General features: G+C 33.8%; 2 protein-coding genes across 2 annotated transcripts; one reads left to right on the top strand and one right to left on the bottom strand.

The window, feature by feature from the left end:
- Positions 1-1,444: 1,444 nt before the first annotated feature.
- LOC134235471 (uncharacterized) lies at positions 1,445-3,824 on the bottom strand. Its single transcript, XM_062717601.1, has 5 exons — positions 3,774-3,824; positions 2,863-2,937; positions 2,521-2,595; positions 2,231-2,367; positions 1,445-1,854 (listed from the first exon to the last, which is right to left on the bottom strand). The coding sequence occupies exons 1-4, from the start codon at positions 3,822-3,824 to the stop codon at positions 2,248-2,250; spliced, it is 321 nt and encodes a 106-aa protein (XP_062573585.1). The 3' UTR covers positions 1,445-1,854; positions 2,231-2,247.
- Positions 3,825-13,959: 10,135 nt separating this feature from the next.
- Positions 13,960-19,506, top strand: LOC134235491 (tetraspanin-4-like). The gene is made up of 7 exons (XM_062717623.1): positions 13,960-14,082; positions 15,000-15,191; positions 17,297-17,371; positions 17,567-17,683; positions 18,706-18,840; positions 19,060-19,143; positions 19,313-19,506. Exons 1-7 carry the CDS (start codon positions 14,008-14,010, stop codon positions 19,373-19,375), a joined length of 741 nt encoding a protein of 246 aa, XP_062573607.1. The 5' UTR covers positions 13,960-14,007; the 3' UTR covers positions 19,376-19,506.
- The last annotated feature ends 77 nt before the right edge of the window (positions 19,507-19,583 follow it).

The following is a 19,583-nucleotide window of genomic DNA, read 5'->3' as shown; positions in this document are numbered from 1 at the left end:
AAGGTAAGTAATTTACGAGTTCCATTTTTATAAGCAGCTATTAATGACATCGAAAAGCCTCGACTTCAATATATCGTAGGGAATGGTTGTGTATAAAGTTGAAAAGTCGTAAGTTTTTAAATTGTTTATTTTGGTAAAATTTTGTGATTTCAAATTGTTCAAAAGTTCCTTGGAATTTTTATTTTTTAAGTATCCACATCTGATTTAACTTCCACTTCTTTTTGATATCCACTTCTTGAATATATTGTTGTACCGTACTTTTGAAGTTTCTCCTTCACTACTGTTAATATCTTAGTGAGGAGTAAAGAAAGAGGCTTGGTTGAACATCTACTGGAACCCGCTATGTATCTTTGTTTGTAAGGATTCTTATGAAGTTTCGAAAATAAAAAAAAAAACATCATAATTAGGAAGTCTGTGTTTTGTTATTACAGCCTGTTAAAGCCACTAAATGATATTTTTGTCACCATAATATCTGAAAACTCGCCATACATTTCTGACAAGTCACTGTAAACCAACATTTAATCACGACTACTTTATTTCGCGATTAACCGGATGTAAACAAGCTCGCGACGATTAATTTTCGCTAGCAAGCCCAATTTGGGTCTTTTTTAAAAAAAAAATAGAAACAGGGTCTTTAAGGACCAGTTAGCGGAGAGAAATATTCGCGATGACGAGGCTCACGTGAATTTCGAGATCATTCCTCGCACGCGAATAAAAGTTGGTTTACAGTAATCTATTTTCTGACAAGTCTACACCATTATCTAACAAGCCGACATAATTCTCAGATAAGTCAGCTTGTCAGATATTATATAGACTTGTTAGATATTATATAGACTTTTCAGATATTACATAGACTTATCAGTTATTATTTATACTTGTCAGATATTATTTATACTTGTCAGATATATCATATTTGAACTCCGTATGCAGGTGATGAAAGTATATTGCGGTTTCGGAGAAAAAGCTGAAAATGTTCAAATGTTAACGCACGACGACAGACGAAAACAGATAGCCATAGGTCGCCTGTGTAAACACAGGTGACCTAAAAAGACCCCCACTCAACAACAAGAACAGTACTGCACTGTACCACAAGAGGTCAAAAGGAGAAGGGGGAGGCCGAGTCCATCTTGGAGAAGGACAGTAAAGGGTGAAAACCATGCACCAAACATGGGAATCAACTAGGCTGGCACAGGATAGACAAATGTGGAGATCTGATGTCTGATGCTGCATACTACATTCCACAGAATGTATAAAGGACGGTGATGATGATGAAAAGTTACTCTAAGGCAAACTCATCTGTTTAAAGAAAATTAAATTTCAACAACAAAAGTAACATGCAAGTACTATATGCAAAAAATATATAAATCAGTTATATATAAACTCAATGAGAAATATTCTACTCAATTTTACAAAAGAAATAATCTAAAATGAAAATAATGATGAGTCTAAAAATAACGGCACATAAAACTTTGCCGCTACACACGCAGCAAAAGTCTTCTATACCAATGTCTATGCAAAGTCACACACAGCGCCTGGTAAAGTGCAAAGCATAAAAAGGCCTGGGCATAGTAACGCTGCAATAGTTATATTAAAACACACTAAGTTAGTACGTGTAGTCAAACTCATATAGGTCCATGAAAGGTGTGTTTCATTAATTACAAGCATCGTCAGTGCATGGTACTATGATGGCTGTGGCGTTAGAACTGAGATGGTAAAATAGCACTATGTAAAGTCAGGCACTTTAGTCCATAGAAAGTGTGTGGTACACAAAATACAAGTACAGTCAGTGCACGGTACTGAGATGGTTGTGGCAGTCGGTATGTCTCAGATTCTTGCAAACTATCTGTCCCATATCTACAAGAAATTCGAAAATTGTACAATTGTATTGATATTTATCAGAACATACATACGATCTAAAATATATATCAAAAATTACGGGTTAAGAAAAGGGAGATGCAACATCTAAGATCGGGGGATTATTTTGTTTCTGAAGAAAAACACAAGTATGAAATTTAACACTTCCGTGAAGGGACATGAATTGATTGTCTCTTATGTGCCATGAAAGCAAAAAAAAAACACAAAAAATATTAGGGAGTTTCACATATGGTACATGTATATAAAGAACATATAAGACTTACAGGGTAGCATAAATTCAGATAAAGACTTGCAAAAAGTATAAAGCTTTTTAATCACATTTAATACATTATGGGTTTCCGGTGGTTTAACTCACCAAACTTCTCCTCCTCTTTAGTACACGTAAAAAGAGGAATTCAGGTCTTGTTTCTTGGAAACTTTATGACGTCTCTGTTCTGGTACGTTACGGCGCATGGATCTGTGCTCAAAATTGACTCTAGCCAACCACTCCATCTATAAGAGGAAAACATAGTACTAGTAAAGTTATAAATGTTAATTACAAGACAAAGGAATAAAAGGTTTCCCTCGAAACGTTATGCATACTAATGATCGAAAAGTATGTATTTATACTATTTGGGTTAGAACAATGTTGAGTGCGGCACATACCTGGTGCGTAGGTTGAGGTATGGTGGGTAGCTCCCTACGCTCCTCAGACTTGTTGATGGCATGGATCAACTCATACTAATAAAAATAGAATAATATCAATTTCTTTTAAAACATAGAATCATTTATAGAACCCACAGAGAAATAATTATTTATAAATGCCCTAAATGTGTATTAACCCATTCAGACTCTTACCCAGTCTTTAATGTGCTCTCTCCACTCGTGAGCAGCAGAAGTAAAGACTTGTTTGCACTGGAGAGAAAGGATAGAAAATATAGAGAGTATTCAAAGGAGAGAGAAGACAGAAGCTACAGATATTTATTGAAAGGAGAGAGAGAGACTTACAGCTGATTTGGCCGCTAGGGCAAGCATCACCTCGTACCACTGACGACTGTCATCTGAAGAGACGTCTATACGGCGCTGGAATGAAAATAATAACTAAAGGAATATCAAATAAGTAAATATTTACTATATAATTTTAAAATTTAAAGCCATTAAAACTTTAAACTTTATACTTTAAATCAAATAGCAATAAGAACCCCCCTCTTTTTTTTTTAAACTGTCAACGGGGGACAACTCCACTTTGGGTTGTCACAGAGTACGCTCCCCTGTGTTTATGTTCGGAAAGCTTACAACAAACGTTTTCAACATATTGTGCCGAATGATGTAAGTATGCATTCAAATTGATATGACTCAATTTAGTTCAGCAGAAAAAAGGTTATTCTACAGAAAACGCCCCAATAAGACCTGTTGCATTTTCTCTGTTTTGTGGTATTGATTTTATAGTATTTCAGTAGACTTTATATCAAATCCAACCCTACCTCCACAATGAATTACGCCTTCCATGTTCCTACTCCTATCTTTATTAGCAACACAGCTTAGGTGTGTGTTTTTATTTATGTTACGTGATATCTATTATTTATCCTGCAACTATCCCTTGCGTTTACCTAATAAACCAAAGCTTTATCCGGTCACGTTTTCTTACCCTCGCCCAAATATCGGTTATATTTCAAGACAGTAACCATGTATTTTATATAAATTTGCACGTTTTCTGTAAACTTGCATAATCAAAAAAATGTTTTAAATGTCAAATTTGAGGAAATATACAATGTATTGGCACAGTGTGTTAGCTAAGCTTCCCTTCCACGTCTTTGAAATTTTTAAACCCCCCCCCCCTTATCCCAATTTCGAATGGTACCGTATCTCATAAAAACAAGCATTTAAGACCAATAAAATTTTATTTCCTAAAGAATTACCCTCTTAGACACACTCTGGTCCTTTCTCTCGGAAGATCTTTGTCTTTTCATAGTGAAATTTGTGATTTTTGTCGCTCTGTGAAAAAGCACGTCTATTCTCTACCGATCAAAGTGAGTAACTAACAACAGTAACCAAAACGCAACGCTACATTGCAGTTACCTAGCAGTTACTAAGCATGACGTCATCGCTAACGACTACACGTAAAGCTAGGCTTCAAAAATTAGCTGTATAAAGTAAAAACATTTTTGCTTACCTCTTGTGTTTTCTAAATCCTTTCAGTATATTAGAAAAATATGTCTCTATATCATCACATTCATATTACAAAGCTGTTTGACATGTGACGTCATTAGGCTGGAATTGTCATAGCCTAGTTCCCGCCAAATTTATGTTTTGCTGTCAGACATTGGAAATCTTCTGTAGTCTCTTCAGAGGTTTATATAAAAATACCATTCTGTATTTCCATGGAATGTAGTAGTAGTAGTAGTTAAGTAAATTTTATTTATAGTCCGACTATATACACATAAAAAAACAACATGAGCAATAAAGCTCTTTTATCGACTAGACAATGTAGACATTGAATTCTTGCATGTCATACATCTTAAAGTAAAATCGCAGCTGCATAACGCAAAAATTTTGCTAATTGAGAAATATGAGTTATTCTTTAATCTTAATTTCCTTGACATTATTGCTAAATATTGATTTATTTTTCATTCTATATAAACTGTGACTCGTATGTGAACTGTTTCTGTTTTATACGGAAACGTACAACCGCCTCGTGTTGTTGTTTTAGAACGCGATATTATGATATAAAGATGTTGTCAAATACAATAACTTCAGGGTTTGGCGATTTGATAATGACAACAGTCTTTGGTGAATAATACTTTTTTGATATGTTTTTACGACTTATACACTTTTATATATCCAAGTTGAATTCCTAAATGTAGCACTAAGATGATTTATAAAAATTAAGCCGCTAAAATTAAACATCGCAGATATTAGTGCAATTTAACATTTATATAAAGACTTCGCAAAGACGACTCGATTTAATCAAAGAGGAAATGAAGCAAAATTCGACTTGTAACATCAGATCTATTAATATAACGTATTGCATTGCATCGATGTCTGATTTTAATAAAATAATTCAAATCGTTATACCACTACTTGGGCCGTAATGCATATCTAGAAAATGCTTTCCTCTTTTTCTGAATGTGTGTTTTTCATAGGACCCGGGACACTCTTTGAAAACCGTAGCTACGTGCCGGATTTTTATTGTCCGAAATTGATTATTTAAAAAAATGATTTTTAAACATAAAAATCTAAAAATTTGATGCTGTCGGTAACTGCAATGTTTTTTTATCTTAGAATAAACAAAGAAGAAATTTGCAGGTTTTACAGTGTTATAAGTCTTTATGTATATGTATTTTTAAATGTACTCAAAGAGCAACTTCATAAAATGTATATGATGGTATAAATTATAACAAAAATCTGAATTTACCGAATAAATCAAAGCATGATTGGGGGGAAAATGGTGTCTGTGAGAGCACTAACTAATGAGCTTGTGTGTTATCTTTAAAAAGAAAGAGGATAAAATGCAAATTATTTCATTCACTTTATCATTCTACACATCATATTAAAAAATAGAGTATGTGCAGACTCGCGCTCGAATTTTCCCAATTGAATTATCAAAGAAAATACACAACTTTCTTGAAATTTTGAATTTACAATGTTTTGAGGTCATATTTAATGCATGACATCACATCAGACGAAAATATTAGATGCTTATATGTCTGCATATGTTCTCCAAGCTAAGAACATGATTAAAGTTATCGTTATCATAGTTTGCATTGAATAGTGGACAAGTATTACCAAATATAGTGAGTGTCCGTTGAAGCAACATTCATAAGATTTATTATTTAGGGAAGAGCCTGCAAGATATCCTCTAACTATTTGAGTCAGACATTAATTCAGTGCAATATACGTTATATTTGAATTAGGATGAAATTCATTTTCTCCTGGTATGTCCTTATCTTAATGTAAAAAGACTTGAACTCATAAATATTTGTAAAATTAAATGTAAAATTTTTCAATCTCTATTCTATGATAATCAATTTTATTCGCTCATGAATAACGAAGATTGAAGATCCTGACATCCTTGGATCAATTGCTAGATTCCTTGGTAATCTACATTAATTTGAGGATATTTTGATATGCATATATGTACTTTTTCCCAGTTTCTTGCCTTTGACTATAATATTATTATAACATATACAATACATGTATGTATATTCAGTGTATCTCTTATATACATTTTTATCAACTGCTCTCATTATATGTAAGATCTTCCTTGTTCTATCAATTGGATCCTCCTCCTTCTTTTGTTTGTAAATCTTGTTTGCTCCTCCAAGGGCCCAAATTGGACTGATAAAATCTTGTATCTTGTATAGATCTGATATTGCAAGTCGTTCACATTTTGTTGAATTTTTCTCTTTGATTAAATCGAGTCGTCTAAACGAAGTCTTCATATATGTTATACTGCACTAAAATCTGCGATGTTTAGCGGCATAATGTTTACACATTATTTAACATGTGCAACATTTAGGAATTCAACTTGGATATATCAAAGTGTATAAGTCGTCTAAAACATATCAGAAAAGTTTTATTCATCAGAGATTGTTGTCATAATTAAATCGCCAAACCTTGAAGTAATTGTATTTGACAACTTACATTTTTATATCATAATATCGCGTTCTAAAACAACAACACGAGGCGGTTATACGTTTCCGTAGTTTTATATGGTAGCATATTTCTGCCTCCTACATGCAAGATAAATTATGTTAACATGCAAGAAAATTATGTCAACATGCAAGAAAATTATGTCAACATGCAAGAAAATTATGCGTATACACAGATACATGCAAGATAATTATGTTGACATGCAAGTTACAAATTAAATCTTTTAGAGGAATCTGATTTAAATATGGGTAAAATCCCGTGTTGACGCCCGTATCTGACATCGTAGATGCAAGATGCAACATAATTATGAGAAGATGCGATTTACTTATAGTGTAAACATGCGAGATAATTATGTTGACATGCAAGATATTTATGTCAACATGCGAGTTAATTATGTAGACATGCAACTTATTTATGTCAACATGCAAGATATTTATGTTAACATGCGAGATATTATGTAGACATGCAGGATATTTATGTTCACATGCAACTTAGCAAGAAAATAACTTGCATATATATATGGTGTTATATTTATGCCATCCACATAACTTTTTTTGAACATAGCATATCATGCCAAGTCAAGATAACTATCTCTTCAAGTCATGACAATTTTCTGTTTTGTCGACAAACATCAACTTTATATGTTGTCCAGTCAAGATAAGATATCACATTTGTTGCGATATATAGCTATTTACTAATGATGCAAGATAAGTTATCTCGTCATGTCAAGATAGCTATCGCAGCAAATGTGATATCATATCTTAATTGACTGGACAAGATATAAAGTCCGTTTTTGTTGACAAATCAGAAAGTTATCATGACTTGACAAGATAGTTATGCGGACTTGGCATGATATGCTATGTTAACAAAAAATATGTGGATGACATAAATATGCCACCATACATATCAACTTACATATCTTGCATGTTAACATAATTATCTTGCATGCTGACATAAATAAGTTGCATGTTAACATAATTACCTTGCATGTTAACATAAATCACATATATAAATAAGTCACATGTTGACATATCTTGCATGTTGACATAAATAAGTCGCATATTGACATAATTATCTTGCATGTTGACATAAATAAGTCGCATGTTGACATAATTATCTTGCATGTTGACATAAAATAGTCGCATGTCTACATAATTATGTTGCATATTTTACGGAAGCATAAATGGTTTTACACTTGTGGTGTTATAACTTTGAATATTGTCTTATATCTTATCGTCTTATCAACATGTAAAGTATAACTCCTTATCTATACACATATTTTGAGATATATTAAGATGTTTTTACCTAATTAGAGGCAACTTCTTTTGTTTAGTAGATTTTATTGCTTTAAGTTTTATCGACTGAAATACTAGTAATTTATTGATTTTCAAATATTGATCGAAACAAGATATTTAATCATATCAATATAGCATTGTCGATATGAAAAAATAAATATTTAGTTATATCGATATTAATATATGAATATTTGCGAGAAAAAAGTCAGAAAAAAGTATTTTTGAATTAACTTCGCGGGGGCGGGTTTTCTAATGAATCTTGACTTCACTCGGGTATCACTGAAAGCTTAATATGTACTATGTATTTGCCAGCGTGTACGATCACTAGTACGAGTAATATAGGCTGAATCAAATTCAAAAATATTTTGAAAAAGGGAGATTGCGACACATCAACAGTTAAATTCTTAGGGGGCTATTTTACCTATCACCACATTTGAAGACGGGGAGGCAAGAGTATCACTGTGTCCGTCATCCAGCTTTTTTTTATTTAAAAAAAAAAAAAAAAAGTACAGCAGAGATCAACTAATATACCCCCCCCCTCCCCCTCCAAAAAAATAGAAAACTCTCGCATTTGGATTATTAAATCTCTGGATAATTTTTCCCTTGTTATATATTTAATTTGGCTGACACTACATTTTCCTACTTTAAACTTTGTGACTAAGCTTAGACATATTCTATCTGATGTAATTCTATCATCATGGTTCACCGTTTATATTTTTTTTTTAATATCAGAAGGGGGGGGGGTTTCAAGACTGCGGAGGTTCCCGTTCATGAGTCAGATCCTATGTATATATACCACAGAGTGAAAAATCAACAAATATTTACAAAGTACATAGCCAGTGTTACTTTTATAAAACTGTTACTTTCTATTTTCGCTTCAAAAGCGATTTTTAATTCTCCTACTGAACTCAAGAGATAGAAAGCAGTGAACCATATAGAATATATCAGATCCCCGCTTCAAAAGTGGTGATCGCTACAATAACCCCCTATGACAATGCTTATAATCTAACTGTTGATGTTTCTCCACATCCCTTTTTAAAATATTTTTGAATTTGTTTCAGCCTATAATCGTACACGATAGTAAATACATGGTACCCAATCTTTCACTCAGGCACGTAGCATCGTTTTTGAAAGGGGGCAGCCAGAAAAAATTTGTTTCTTACTTACCTGTAAAAGTTGACAAGCAAAAAAAAGTGAAAATGCCCAAAATCGAAAATCCTATTTCGGTTGGGGGGGGGGGGGGGTGCAAATTTTTTCAATGCCAACTTTTTTTAACTTCCAATTTTTTTTGGCATGCTACATTTCCTTGATATCACTTTACTGTGGTAAGAAGTAGGGGGGAGGCAACCAACCTTTCAATGAACATTTTCAATAGTAAAGGTACTGGCCCCCTGGTGCTACGTGCCTGTCACTGAATTCAGAGTGAAGTGAAGATTCATCAGAATTCCTTCCCCCGCGTAGTTAATTCAAAAACACTATTAATTTTCTGACTTCGAAAATATTCATATATCTATTTCGATATAACTATATATTTATTCTTTCATATCGACAATACTATATAGATATGATTTACGAAAGCCCATTGAGCTCATTTTCGTAGGTTAAAAAAATAAATTTTTCGCGTTATAGCGCGAAACTTTCGCGAATAAACGCGTTACTTTCGCGTTTTAACGCGAAACTTTCGCGTTATTTGGCGAAATAATATGTATAATAATGTTACTCAGGAACCTTGATCTTAACTGATAGATAAGAACATGAACACAGACGGGAACTCTCAGAAACTTATTTATAAAATATCATTTCATCGGAAGATGTACTGGAGAAATGATGCGAGAATAGAATAAATTAGTCATCGAATATTTTTTCTATTTTAAAACCTAAAAATCAATAAAATGATTTTTTTCTTGTACATGTTTTTTAATTGTTAAATTCAAGAAATTCTTTAGACTGATTATTTTTTAAGAAAAATCTCCACTTGACACTTTTTTTCAAGCGGTTTTTTTTTAATCCGTAACACGTACTACAACTATACCACTAGTAAATTAAGCACTCAATGGGCTTTCGTAATGATTGAATATCTTGTTTCGATCGATATCTGAAAATTAATATGATATTTAAGTCGATAAAACTTAAAGCAATAAAATGTATTACACGAAAAATGTTGCCTTTAATTATGTAAATACATCTTCATACAATTCAAATATGTGTATAAATATGGAATTATAACATTTAATATGTTGATATGACGATAAAATATAATATACAAAGTTATAACACAACAAGTGTAGAGCCATTTACGCTTCCGTACATATTGCATCTAAAATGTCAGATACAGGCGTTAGAAAGTAAATGTACCCATATTTAAATTATATTTTCTTATATGATTGGTAACTTGCATGTCAACATGATTAACTTGCATGTTGACATAAATATGTTGCATGTCTACAGAATTATGCTGCATGTTAATATGATATATCTTGCATGTAGGGGTGGGGGTGGGGGGGGGGGGGGGCAGAAAAATGCCACCATAGTTTTAGTATCAGAGTATGATCTTTTATTAAAGGACAGTTTTAACTTAGATTTCGGATTTTTAGTTGTAATACTTTGTGAATATGTCAGAGAGAAATATTTTATTTAAAAAAAAAATCAAAGAACAATTTTGTTACGGAACACGCGGGGGGGGGGGGGGGGGGGGGGTCCCCAAGCACCTGCGACCCCTTTAAGAAAGTGGTGCTCTGAGGAGTAAGTTAAACATACAGTGAACAAACTAAATTTGGTGCCGTATAAAATCAGTGAAAAATTCTGTTAAACGGGAATTTTGTACTATATAGTCAGCTTACACACAGCTTTTCATTGTCACATTTAATCCGGAAAAAAATCTTGTTAGCAGACTCAGTTTGGGACATTACAATCTACAAAATGGCGAGCTCGAAGGAAAGTTTGGTTTGTACTACTACTAAAAGTTCATTTCTGTTTACTCATTTTACTGACTTTTGCTTTTATTTTGTTCAAGTCTGAGATCATAAAAGAATATATGATAGGGAATCTAGAGGTTCACTTATAAGATTCATGCAATGCTTTGTCATAACTCACATTGAAAATCTTCGCCATCCATCACAGGTGCACTACTCTAGCCTGTATTCTCTTTAGAGAAGTGGACAGGCTTTCGCCTACACTGTCTGCTTTTCATAGAACAGAAATTTACTCTGAAATAGCTAAATAAAGCTATATTATAAAGGTAAATAAAGTTATATAGGTAGATTTAGCTATATAGCTAAATATAGTGATTTTCCTAGACCTGCTTGGGTCTTGGTTTATAAATATGTATGTACCTTATTTATATGTTAAAAAAAGGACATATCAATAAGGTACATACATATTTATAAACCAGACCCAAGTACCTGTGACTTTTTGCTTTACTTACAATTTGTGGCCAAACCACAGGCTTTTATTTTGTATACGGGACACCCTTACTTATTTTTACCACAAGGTACCTAACTCAATTTCAGGCACCCCCGCTTCAATTTCGTATTTTGTTGATACATTAATCATTAACCTACTTTAAAATGACATCGTTAAGTGTATCCCAAAAGCACCGGTCCGTCGGACAAAACAGGTTAAAATCTTATTGGTCCGATGCACTAACTAGTAATAGTAAAATTGGTATGTCTGAGGTTTGTTTTGGTTGGGTTTTAAATTATATATTTCCTATTTCATCATATAGACACTTTAACTAATACCAAAACAGTGATCGGGAAGGCCAAAATGGTCAATGGGACTATGGCACAACTGTCAACATTTTTGATGGGCCATTTCGAAAATGAATGGGCCATCAATATAATCTGAAGGGCCATTTTTAGAGATAACAAAGTGACAAACAAATATGAAATATGAGAGAAAACACTTTTTTAATTGACCGAATCCGATTTTTAACGCATGAAATGCAGTAAACTTTAAGGAACTTTGTTAGAATATAACTGTTGTGTTAAAATTACGACAGTTTTGGAAAGGGAACAGCCCTACCATACAAATAAATGAAGTATTGTACTTCATGTAAGTGCTTCGTTTTACCGGAAGTACTTTTTGACAGGTTTCAACCAGTGAGATTTGTTGTTTTAAATTGACTGCATTTAAAACGAAAGTAAAACAAGAAAGAAAGTTGTACACAAAATATTTCCAAAGAACATCGCTAAAAATTGAATGCGCACCTTGGCGCCATGATTGATTGATTTAATGCGCCATTTTTCACTTCAATGTGACTATGGCGCGTGGCGCAAGCCCTTCCCAATCACTGGCAAAACACATTATTAAAAACGTTTTGTTGATTGTGATTGTTTTAACATGTTTAAAACCTACTTCCGCAACAATGTCTCTAAAATATTTTGATAGGGCAGTATCAGGGGAGAAAAAGAAACATTTCAATTAATCTTTTAATGTGTTATCTGTTTATTGATTCAATGCTATGAAGTAACATCATTATTATCATTATATGATAAACGTTTTGGACCGGTGAAAATTTGATTGGTCCTGTGAAATTGTGTTAACTGTCTGTCCGAATGTCCTGGGGCAATTTTTCTTTTTCGCGAAGACTGCATCGTTCGCTTCAAAGATTCTATTCTTGTCAATTGAATTGTTTCAGAAGTCTATGGTTGAACTTCTTTATTATAAACCACTCATTTATTCCTCAAAAATTACGTCGATACAAAGTAAGCCATCTTTTATTAAGTTTTAACTAAGACACATTTACTTCCAGTTAGAGTTATATATGTAGGATAAAACCAGAGACCTCTGAATGAATACTCAGAAGTCTCTGGTTTTATCCTGCATCTATAACCCTCAACCGGAAGTAAATGTATCTTATAAGATGTCTTATCTGCAGGAACAGCGCAATATGAAGAGCACCAAATTTCTTGATACAGTCAGACAGATGATAAATACGACCAAACCTTGGCTAAAAATAATGATTACATGGTAAATTGATAATTTTGCATAAATTACTATGCAAAATCAATAATTTACAAACTAATCATTTTTTGGTCTAAATTTTGACGTGTAACTATTCATCATCAGTTTGACTGTATTCACAGATTTTATGCTGTTCCTGCATTTGGCCACAAAATGTAAGTAAAGGAAAACATAGGTAAAAATAGCTTCTTTGGGTAGGTTTAAAAATCTAGCTATAAGTAGCTACGTAGGTATAAATAGTCTTTGGACTGGACCTGGTGAAAGATGAAGCACGTGCTCTTCATTTAACTATACCAGAGACATAAATAACTTATTTATGTCCCTGGCTATGCAGCTTGTAATGTATGTAGGTGTATTAACTATCCAAAATAGCTTAAAGCTATTTATCGATAAATGTATTTTTTCACAAATTTTATTTGGTAAGAAAAGGAAAAACTAGAGGTACTGTGAGCAATGAGCTCACTAAATGATACCCCCTGCCTCCCATAATGTCTATACGGTAATGTGTAAAGAGGAATAACTCGTTCTATCAAATGTTATCCAGAAGCTTCCAATGTGACGTCATAGGTAAATATATAATGGCAATGTTCATGTTTTGCAATGGGAAACCTAAAATACGTGTCGAATAAAAAAGTAAAATAGGAGGTGCACAATGGCAATATGTAATAAAGATTCTGTGAAAGTTTCATAAAATTTCACATAGTAGTATAAGAGGAGTTGCGGATAAGAGATAAAGCGTAACAGACGGACGGACAGACAGACGGACGGACGGACGGAAAAACGTACAGACGGACGGAAATCCCGATCACTATATACCCTCCCGCTTTTCAAGCGGGGGGTATAAAAATGTTGCAAAGTACCATGATGCCCAGCATGCCCTGCACTGTATCAGAAGAAGAAATATTTGACCACTTATACATGTATATGTACTATGGAGTATCAAAAAAGATTTTTAAAAAAGCAGTTCAAATCAAAATTAGTTCTTGCATAGCAGTTTTGAATACTTTTGAGCAAAAGAGCTGGTGTTGCTTTGATTTCTTTGAGGAAAAAGGAACTAAAAATCTGTATTGAAACAGATTTATCAAGCTTTTTTGAATAGCTTGATTAAAGCAGACTAAAGCTGTATATCTAATTTGAGAGACATTAGCTAAATCAAGAGATTATCTTTCAATATTAAAAAGCTTTGATTTTATAGGTGCATAAGTGAATGAGTTCGTTTGAGAAGTGCTGAGCATTTAACATGGGGCAGTCTGGAAAAGGATCTGCAATTTGCACCATAAAGTACCTCTTCCTCATTTTCAATGCCATAATATGGGTTTGTATGCTTTTATGATTTTATTATTGAATGTATATATATTCTTTTGAACTAAGTGCATTGTAGCAACCTCTAATGATACAACGCTGTTTAATGATAAACATATCATTAAGCGTTGCAATGCAACGTTTACTATCATAAATTATTGTATTAATGGTTGACATTCTCAACCACCAATGCTAAATCGCCACTTAATGAAAGAATTATATCATTAAGTGATTGAGAAAATCAACTATTAATGCAATAATTTATGACATTAAGCATTGAATTGCAACGCTTAATGATATTTCTATCATTAAGCGGCATTGTATCATTAGGGGTTGCTACAGTGCATTACATATTTTTTTTCATTAAATGATTTGAAATTATGAAAATATTCAGGACACTTGTTGATTAACCCCCTTCCCCGCAGTCACGCATTTTAACGCATATACCATTTCCTATTTCTAACGCAAAATCACGCATATACCGTTTCCCCGCAATCACGCATTTTCACGCACTTTAAAAAGTTCATTTAATCTTTAATTCAATACCAATTTCCTTCTATTTTATACTTGCAAAAATCTCATAAAATAAGAAAAGTTGTTTTTGTATAAAGATATAACGTCAGAATATTTTTTACGCTAAACTTTAGAGAAACGTGTACCACGCTAAAAGATGCTTGCGGGGAAGTGGTAAATATCTACTTTTATGACGTGGACATTAAGCTTATGTTGCATAACAGTTCAGTAAGTTGTAAAGAGTTAAGAAACTAAAATCACTGTTGCTCTTATTTATTGATTTATTTTTTTTTACATATTACATTGTATTTTAAGATTGAAAATTTCAATTTTAAAAAAGGAATTTCAAGTGCAGTATGTCTTAAACAGTTGTAATTGATTTCAATTTCTATATGTTTTTATTTTGATTCACTACAGGTACTTGGATGTGGAGTGTTTGCAGTAGGAATATGGATGCAGGCAAACAGGGATTCCTTCTCAGTGGTTCTGCCCAGCCACAGCTTCCTGACCGCGGCTTCCTTAGTGATAATAGCAGGAACCATAACTCTTGTCATAGGCTTTGTAGGCTGCTGTGGTGCTTTAGTTGAGAACAAATGCATGATGGTGGTTGTAAGTGTTTGCTGTGTTTAGATTTGTAAATAAGAATTACTTCCCTTTATTAGCTCACCTGAGCCGAAGGCTCAAGTGAGCTTTTCTGATCAAAATTTGTCCGTTGTCTGGCGTCGTCGTCATAAACTTTTCACATTTTCATCTTCTTCTCAAGAACCACTGGGCCAATTTCAACCAAACTTGGCACAAAGTATACTTAGGTAAAGGGGGTTCAAGTTTGTTCAAATGAAGGGCCACGCCCTTTTCCAAGGGGAGATAATTATGAATTAGTGAAAAATTAATGGCATTTTTAAAAATTCTTCTTCTCAAGAACCACTGGGCCAAAAAAGATGAAACTCATATGGAAGCATCCTCAGTTAGTGTATATTGAAGTTTGTTCAAATCATGGCCCCCTGGGGTAGGGTGGGGCCACAATGGCCGATCAAAGCTTTACATAGGAGTATATAGGGAAAATCTTTAAAAATCTTCTTCTCAAGAACCACTGGGCCAGGAAAGATGAAACTCATGTGAAATCATCCTCAGGTGGTGTTGATTCATGTTTTTTCAAATCATGACCCCCGGGGGTAGGGTAGGGCCACAATGGCCAATCAAAGTTTTACATAGGAGTATATAGGAAGAATCTTTAAAAATCTTCTTCTCAAGAACCACTGGGCCAGGAAAGATGAAACTCAAGTGAAATCATCCTCAGGTAGTGTAGATTCAAGTTTGTTCAAATCATGACCCCCGGGAGTAGGGTGGGGCCACAATGGCCAATCAAAGTTTTACATAGGAGTATATAGAAAAAATCTTTAAAAATCTTCTTCTCAAGAACCACTGGGCCAGGAAAAATGAAACTCATTTGAAATCATCCTCAGGTAGTGTAGATTCAAATTTATTCAAATCATGACCCCCGGGGGTAGGGTGGGGCCACAATGGCCGATCAAAGTTTTACATAGGAGTATATAGGAAAAATCTTTAAAAATCTTCTTCTCAAGAACCACTGGGCCAGGAAAAATGAAACTCATGTGAAGTCATCCTCAGGTAGTGTAGATTCTAATTTGTTCATATCATGACCCCCAGGGGTAGGGTGGGGCCACAATGGCCGATCAAAGTTTTAGATAGGAAATTTCTAGGAAAAATCTTTAAAAATTTTCTTCTCAAGAACCACTGGGCCAGGAAAGATGAAACTCAAGTGAAATCATCCTCAGGTAGTGTAGATTCAAATTTATTCAAATCAAACCCCTGGGGGTAGGGTGGGGCCAAAATCGCTGATCAAAGTTTTACATAGGACTAGATAGGGAAATCTTTTAAAATTGTCTTCTCAAGTACTTCAAAGCCATGATTAGTGATATTTATATGGAAACATCCTCAGGTAGAGTAGATTCTAGTTTGGTCAAATCATAACCCCCAGGGATTGGGTGGGACCACAATGGGGGATCCAAGTATTACATTAAAATATATTTACAGAAATCGTCTTCTTAAGAATAGCAATGCCATGATTAGTGATACTAGTATCTATATGCAAACATTTTTAGGTAGTGTAGAATTAAATTTGTTCAAATCATAATCCCCAAGGGTAGGGTGGGGCCACAATGGTGGATCAAAGTTTTACATAAAAAAAGGGAAAAATCCCAAGAATAGAAAAGCTATGCTTAGTCATATTGACATGTAAGCATCCTCATGTATCGAAGATTTATTCAAATCATGGCCCTTTGGGGTAAGGAGGGAAACAATGGGGAATCAAATTCAATTTATTATGAAGTTATATATAGGAAGAAAATGTTTTTAAAAAATCTTGGTATCAAGAACAGTAAAGTCATATGCTGTGTTAAAATGAAGGCATTCTCAAGTAGTATTAAAATTCAAGCACCCCTCCCCCCTTTCAGTAAACTTTTCAGTTCTACTCTGATTTGTGCTTTTTCCAAGCCGATTTGCTCAGGTGAGCGATGTGGCCCCTGGGCCTCTTGTTTGATATATCATGATTTTCTAAAATGTCATCTTTGCTAGCTAAGGTTTCTGATCTGCTATTCTCCTCACAAACCCTTGGCCTTTCATGCTAGTGAAGATACTAACATGTGTATACAAGTCTTTACAGGCTTAATGATTTTAATATATTTTATTTTCAGTATTTCATTTTTGTCCTGATTATATTTGGACTAGAAGTTGCAGCTACAGCATTGATATTATCATATCAGAAGGATGTAAGTAAAAAAAAATTATGCATATGTTTATTAGAAGAAACAAATAATGATTCATGAACATTTTTGTAAGAATATATAAATTCTTGCAGATATGTATTAAAAGATTTTTTTTATTTCTCATTTGAATTGTCTGCTGTTTGTTCTTTATGTAAAAATGTTGTCAGTATTGAACATAATTATTACTTCTGTATTCAGATCAAAACAGCAATAAAAGAAGAAATGTTATACAGCTTAGAGTACAGTTCTGATCCACAAGTCCAGTCAGAAAAGAGGGAAGGAATCTTACAGCTCATTGATACCATACAAACAGATGTAAGTCTAGTTAATGTAACTGTTAAAAGAGGGAAGGAATCTTACAGCTCATTGATGTTACCATACAAACAGATGTAAGTCTAGTTAATGTAACTGTTAAGCAAATGTTTAAAGCTTATACTGTATACATGGAAATTATCACCCCCATTTTATTTCTGCACTACTCACAGGTGGGCAAATTTAAATTGGAGGCAATTCAAAGAACACAGTATAATATCAAAACAGAAACAGTGACTGGGCGAAGTTTAATCGGGGCAAAATGATAGGGCAAAAATAACCCTGTATACAGTATTTTCATAAATATGAAAGAAGTTTTTTGAACAGATAGATTGAAATAAATTGACAAAAACTTTGATGAAAGTGTTAAAACTTTGCAATATTAAGGTTGTACACATGACTTTGGAAATCTTTTTAGAGAGCTCTGCAGTGTTTAAATTAAAAATTCCAAAGTTCAAATGCTCCTACATATTTTTATGTACATAACATTCATAACATACAAGTAGTACATAAAATATAGGAATTTATCCTGCAACTACCCCTTGCATTGACCTAATAAAGGTAACCTAATAAACCAAAGCTTTATCCGGTCACTGCCCTAATAAAGCCTCGTGCATGTATTCCGACGTTCTAAAAGCATTGTGACGTCACGTATACTGCAATGTTTACGCCATGGCGTCATAGTTTCAACTGCAGAGATGTGCCTAAATCTGTCGGAAATAGCTTGTTTTGGACGTTCAAATGTAAAACTTTGTTGCAGGATAAACAAAATACATGATAACTGTCTTGAAATATAAGCGATATTTGGGCTCGGGTCGAAAACGTAAGAGGGCTCGGCAAGCCTCGCCCTCTATCACGTTTTCTTACCCTCGCCCAAATATCGCTTATATTTCAAGACAGTAACCATGTATTTTATATATATTTAATCGACTGAAAATACATGTAGCAAAGCTGGATTTTTTTTTGAAGGGGAGGGGTGGTGTAAAATTCTATATTTTTGTTACGTACTGATTGAATTTTGACAGCTCCAGTGTTGTGGTGTGAATAACTACACGGACTGGTATGACATAGGAGACCAGGGTAAACAGGTCAGACCCTCCTGTTGTGTGGACCCTGCACCAGACTGTGAACAGTCCCAGAGCTTTCTATGGAACACAAAGGTGTGTGGACTAGTATTGTTTGCCCTGTCTCAAAGATTTTGTGTATTTGATGTAATCATGACTATGTCAGTGCACAGGTATAACATTAAAAATCTTAAAACATCTAAAATAGTCACCGATAAACTAAATTCGAGTTGATTTATAGAGTATTATAGAGAATTTTATATGAAATTACGAGTTAATATGTTTAACAGTGTGATATTCCTAATTTTTTTTCAGGGTTGTATGGATGAAATAGAATATTTGTTTTCCAAGAAAATGCAGTACATTGGGATAGCTGGTTTATGTGTGGCAGTTGTTCAGGTATATATGCATCCCTTTTGATTTGATTGTCTAATTAGATAATTTATGATTCAATAAACTGAATTAATGTTAACCTGACCTCAACCCTGCAACCCCCCCCCCCCCCCCCCCCCCCTACTCCTTTGTTCTTTCTTATTTTGTTAAATTGAACTGAAAAAATCTATTACAGATACTGATGATGGCAGCTTGTATAATGTTATTCTGCAACATGAGAGATAAATCTAAATATTGATATATAAAACTGGATTAAAAAGCCACCAGAAGGACAACAAATAGCCTCGATATTTACCAAAGACAGTAGTGATACATGTAGCTGGTCAGTCTCTATTTTTTACCTGTACTGGACACCACATTAGAGGAGAGCCTGGGATAAAAAATTCCAGTTCTGTTAATGCTTTCCACTATTATTAGTTTGAATATTGCCATTTTGTTTAGAGTAA

Source organism: Saccostrea cucullata, unplaced genomic scaffold (assembly GCF_032062105.1).
Source record: "Saccostrea cucullata isolate Sc308-1 unplaced genomic scaffold, CSIRO_AGI_Scuc_v1 ctg662, whole genome shotgun sequence".
NCBI lineage: Eukaryota > Metazoa > Mollusca > Bivalvia > Ostreida > Ostreidae > Saccostrea > Saccostrea cuccullata.
Note: the sequence above shows the minus strand (reverse complement) of the source record. Positions and strands in the feature narration are given on the sequence as shown.

Excerpts from the sequence above, each read along its gene's own strand:
- LOC134235491 (XM_062717623.1), top strand. The coding sequence starts at position 14,008 with ATGGGGCAGTCTGGAAAAGGATCTGCAATTTGCACCATAAAGTACCTC. Across the intron at positions 14,083-14,999 it reads TTTTCAATGCCATAATATGG|GTACTTGGATGTGGAGTGTT; the intron begins GTTTGTATGCTT and ends GATTCACTACAG. Across the intron at positions 17,372-17,566 it reads TATTATCATATCAGAAGGAT|ATCAAAACAGCAATAAAAGA; the intron begins GTAAGTAAAAAA and ends TTCTGTATTCAG.
- LOC134235471 (XM_062717601.1), bottom strand. The coding sequence starts at position 3,824 with ATGAAAAGACAAAGATCTTCCGAGAGAAAGGACCAGAGTGTGTCTAAG. Across the intron at positions 2,938-3,773 it reads ACCAGAGTGTGTCTAAGAGG|CGCCGTATAGACGTCTCTTC; the intron begins GTAATTCTTTAG and ends TTTTCATTCCAG. Across the intron at positions 2,596-2,862 it reads CCCTAGCGGCCAAATCAGCT|TATGAGTTGATCCATGCCAT; the intron begins GTAAGTCTCTCT and ends TATTTTTATTAG.